At 52.1% G+C, this 4,770-nt stretch overlaps 1 protein-coding gene across 1 annotated transcript in view; it reads left to right on the forward strand.

The window, feature by feature from the left end:
* The window catches only part of LOC104510591 (heat shock protein 75 kDa, mitochondrial-like), a gene marked incomplete at both ends in the record, with an annotated part of 12,201 nt that extends 7,578 nt beyond the window's left edge, over window positions 1-4,623 (forward strand). The window contains 4 exons of the mRNA XM_010152888.1: window positions 2,199-2,270; window positions 2,937-3,097; window positions 4,252-4,361; window positions 4,550-4,623. Coding sequence (XP_010151190.1) covers window positions 2,199-2,270; window positions 2,937-3,097; window positions 4,252-4,361; window positions 4,550-4,623 — 417 coding nt within the window. The remainder of the gene's footprint in view (window positions 1-2,198; window positions 2,271-2,936; window positions 3,098-4,251; window positions 4,362-4,549) is intronic.
* Window positions 4,624-4,770: the final 147 nt, after the last annotated feature.

The raw sequence follows: 4,770 nt of genomic DNA on the forward strand, positions 1-4,770 counted from the left end.
CATCGTAATCCACCCAGGTGTTTTCCTGCAGTAGGAAATGTCTGCTCTGCCAGGATCTTTGGCCAGCCACCTAAACGGACGCTTTCCGCTTCCCTACTAGCAGCTGGGCGCTGTCGGGGGAGCAGGCCGTTCTGAGCCACGCTCTCTTTGTTTGTTGCAATTCACCCTCATCAAACTAGTCTCCAGGAATTGTCATTAAGCGTTTTGCAATAACTCTGGCAGGGAGCTCGGAATTCAATAGCCAAATAAATTAATGGGGTAGGGATATGTATTTTTTTTAACATACTGGAATTTGGGAATGACATGCTGTGCTATAAATAGGAGTGGATCAAAGGAGTTAAGAGTTCTGTTCAGGATCTGGCATGAACAAAACCTGAACCAGATGCTGAAAACTTTTCTTTCTGGCTTTTTCTTCCCTGGGGGAAGGGACCATGTCAGATTCCTGGGATTCTGCCATACCCTGTTTGTTTTTCCTGGCTTTTCATCTCCCACTGTTGAGATGTTACTGGGCATCGTCCCCCTTCTCAGCCAAGATGACCGACTGGCCTTACCTTATTTAATCAAGGGGAAGGTGTTGCTGTGACTTGTGGGGATGCCGAAAAATGTCTTGCCTGCATGGCACCTCACTCAGTTACCTCTTAAGTTACCCACAGTTTGATCCTTCACTGGAGTTAAACTCTAGATTAGAAAATATGTACTGACTCTAACTTGCTGTGCTAGCAAACAGGCCCACGAAATGCCCCACATGGGTGGTAGAGGCATGCTGTGCCAGCAGTCGCTCTGGCGTCCCACCTCCAAGCCATCTAGTAGTGGCTGGTTCCACTTTAGCTCGTTTTGCCAACTCCTGCCTGCCGATAACCCCTCTCCCTCAAATTAACAGCCTCATGAGTGTGTCAGCCTGCTTCTGGGTGTGCCGGCTGCTGTCAGCTGTGATAACTGTGCTCACCGGTACGTGAGTAGAGCTGAACTCCTCACAGGAACAAGAATCGCCTTTCACTTGGCTAATTTTCATGCTGCCGCACCGAGTGGCTCAGGGAACCTCTAAGAGTGGCTTCTTGGGATGTTTCTGTCAGGTAGAGAAGCTGCTGGGGTTTGGGAGGGGGAGTGGCGCTTGGTTTTCAGAAGTGGCATCCTGGAGGGCATTAGCTTGCGCTGTGCTGCTGTGGAAGATGCGTGTGGAGCAAGCCTGGAAATACCTTGCACTACTACAAGGTGGGAAAGATTTTTGTTGGGGTCCTGTGTGACAGGGTGGGGGTTTTCTAACTGGGGTTTGTTGCCATCCTTGTTACTTTGGGGTCGTGCAGATGTGTTGTGGCAACAAATGGAGTTGCAGCCTGGTCTGAGGCTTGCAGCAGCCTTTCCTGGATGGTGCTGCTGAAGGATCTGCTGCCTGAGAGGCGTGCGCTAGCAGCAGGGAGTTGTTTATGTGCATTCAGGAGTGCAAAATCTGGATTAAAAGGGGGAAGTGAACAAGCCACAGACCCTCAAATCCCAGACAGAGCACTGTGAGGTGTGGCCGGTGCGTTGTACTTCCAGCTGGGGTTAGTCTGTTCCCACTGGTGCTGCAATACCCAGCTCAGGGACCTGGACACTGCCAGCTTCATACCCCAGCCTTGTGGAGCGTGTGAGGGGGACGGTGGATGGAGATCAGTGGATGTGGTGCTCGTAGACAAGGGTCTGCATTACTTGGGATTCGCTGCTCTGCTGCTGATTCCTGGTGGGAAGGCATTGGTTCCTCATCTGTGGATTGGAAATAAGCTGCTGCCCACTGCTCCTCAACTCCCCTCTGGACTGGTTCAGGAATGGAAACAGTCTCCATACGTGCACAGCACCTGGCACAGGGAGGTGGGACTGTGCTGAGAGCCCTTTCCAGCGCTGTCATCCTGTGCACATTTTAGAGGGGTGCAGAAACCCACTGGTCTTGGCATAGTTCTGTTTTCTCTCGATAAAAGGCTCAAGTCTCTGAGCTTTCTGGTGGTTTATAGCCCCAAGACAGCTGTGGCTGCCCCTTGGAGCTGTGTGTCTTTGGAGTCCGCTGTCCTGACCCTGTGCAGGTGGAGCCACAGGATGTCTGCTGTCGCCTTTACTGCTCAGCTGGCTGGGAGAGTGGCAGGCAGAGGCAGAAGTTGCTGGGGTGCTGGTTGCTGAAGCAGTGCTTCTCTACTGATGTTTCAGCTACGATTGCTGTTTCTTTTCAGGACACAGGTATTGGGATGACCCAGGAGGAGCTGGTTTCTAACCTTGGTACCATTGCTCGATCAGGCTCAAAGGTAATTTGGGATGAGGCACCCCTTTTACCCTCACAGGAAAGTCTTCTCCAGTTACAGTCACTTTTGTTCTCCCCGTAATTTCTGATGCCGTCTCGTCCCTTGGCCCCCAGCCGAGCTGTGAAATTACACCCCTCTTGGAAGGTGAAATCTACCTCTGGAGTCTTGTGGCTCTTCACGGTCTCTGCTGCGTGCCGTGGGAGACCAGTGGTGTCCAAGCTGCGCTACTGGGCCCTGTGTGTAATGCTGCTGCCCCTGGTTGCCCCCACTCCCAAAAGCAGATGCCTTCCTCCCCAAGCCATCGTTGCGGAGGGGCACGTGCTCACTCAGCATTCACCCTGTGTCTCCTGTTATTTTTCTTTCATCTCTGGAGTCACCATTTTAAGGTTTTATGCCTCTGACTGAGCCCTCACTTCTTTTCCTTCACTGCTAGCAGCAGTGAGTGTTGCCCTAAGCAGTGCTCCCCTTTTCCAGAAGCGCAGCCCCTGTGGGAGAAACCCGTTTCCTTGGGCAGTCTCCTCGAAGCGCTCACGCAGAGGTGTGGGATGGGGTACAGGGCTGCGGTACCTGACGTAGGGTGCATCAATGCTCGGAGGAGCCCAGCTGGAGGATGGGCTGCAGCCTCCTGAAGTCACTGTGCACTGGTTTGTATCTCCTTTGTTCCTACAGGCTTTTCTAGATGCGCTGCAGAGCCAGGCTGACGCCAGTAGTAAAATCATTGGTCAGTTTGGAGTAGGGTTCTACTCGGCTTTCATGGTGGCTGATAAAGTGGAGGTGTTCTCACAGTCTGCAGAGCTGGGGAGCCCGGGCTACCACTGGTCTTCAGATGGGTAAGGCTGCAGAATGTGATGGAAACAGGGGGGCTGCATGCAGACCAGGCATGGACTGAAAGCTGTGCAAAGCAAGACAGGGCTTGTGTGGTCTTTCATGACCAGGCTTACGGCCTTAGATCCTGCTCAGCTTATACAGGGAAACAAAGCGCAGCCGAATGTGCCAGGGTGGAAACCCCAGGGACAAGTTTGGTGTGTCAGAGTGGGTGTGTTGTGGACCAGGAGAGACCTGCCTCTCCTGTTCCTTCCCTGTTGGCAGGCAGTCATCTTGGCAGTGCCCCAGACGGGAGAGATGCATGTAATCTCTTTGGTCTAGTCATCCCCTCGCTCTTTGCTCGAGGGCACGCGTGGTAGGCAGGGCTCGTGCAGCACTGTGGCTCTGCAGGCACGTGTCTTCTGGGGGGCAGATCTGTGAGCTCATCCTTTGCTTTTTGCTTGAAGTTGCAAACATATGTGATGGCAAAGATGTGGACTGTGGGGCCATGTTGAAATTGCAGCTTCTGGGAGTGAAAAGCTCCGCATCCCTTTAAAATCTCCTAGGAATAAAGGATTTACTAAGTTATTTAAATTCTTGAAATACCGTCTTGGAACTGGATGGACTGCTGCGGGCTGCAGCGCAGTGCAATCATCGCTGCTGCTGTCTCTCCTCCAGGTCAGTGCTCTCACCAGTGACTGATCCCCAGATGGCATTCCCGTAGGGTGGGAATGGTCATCCAGGACAGACTGTCTTTAGCAGAGCACAGCTGCTTTTTGTCGTAACCAGTTACTGCAGACTCCAGTGGAGATGTGAGTGAGGGAGGGCCCACAGGCGAGTCAGGGTTGTCGGGAGGAGGCGGGAGCCTGGGTGTTACGGTCACTGTAGGAAATGCAGGAGAGGAGCTGAAGGCTCGGCCCACACAACCTGGAGTTTGTCTCCTTTGCTGGTGACTTTGCAGAGCCGTGTGTCCTGGGGCTGGAGGCTATGCGGGGAAGGCAGCCACATGTTTTGGGGGGAGCTTCCCAGAGGCACAGAGAGATCCAGGCCTCAAGATTTTTTGCCTTTTCCTCTTGGCGTTGAAGTGTTGTGTGTGCTTTTTATTTAATGAAACGTTTTCATGTCCCATCATGGATGTATCTGAGGCACAGGCTGACATGGGGTCTGTTTCTAATCCTAGTTCAGGAATGTTTGAGATTGCAGAAGCATCTGGTGTCAGAACTGGGACTAAGATTATTATACACCTCAAAGAAGACTGCAAGGAGTTTGCAAATGAAGACCGGGTCAAGGGTGAGTGGAGGAGGGAAATACTGTTACCTGCTGAGGGGCTGTGCGAGTGTGTCGCTGCTGCTTGAGTGGGAGGTGAATTTACAGCGGTTTTCCTCTCCTGCAGCAGCCTTCACCTGCCATTACTGAAGAAATTCTTTTCTGTGGTGTTTTCACAAATATGACTCCTCTGTGTCTTCTTTCCATTTCAGAGGTGGTGACAAAATACAGCAACTTCATCAGCTTCCCACTGTATCTCAATGGGAGAAGAATTAACACACTACAGGTGAGCCAAAGCCACAGGCAGGTCACTCGGGGAGAGGAACCACTGCAAACGGCATAAAGCTGCTGCTGTCCCTAGAAGTCAGGGTAGAGGTGTCCAGGATATCACAGGCCCTGTAATGGCCACTTAATTATAGAATCATAGAATCAT

This window comes from Eurypyga helias, unplaced genomic scaffold (genome assembly GCF_000690775.1).
Source record: "Eurypyga helias isolate BGI_N326 unplaced genomic scaffold, ASM69077v1 scaffold40485, whole genome shotgun sequence".
Lineage (NCBI taxonomy): Eukaryota > Metazoa > Chordata > Aves > Eurypygiformes > Eurypygidae > Eurypyga > Eurypyga helias.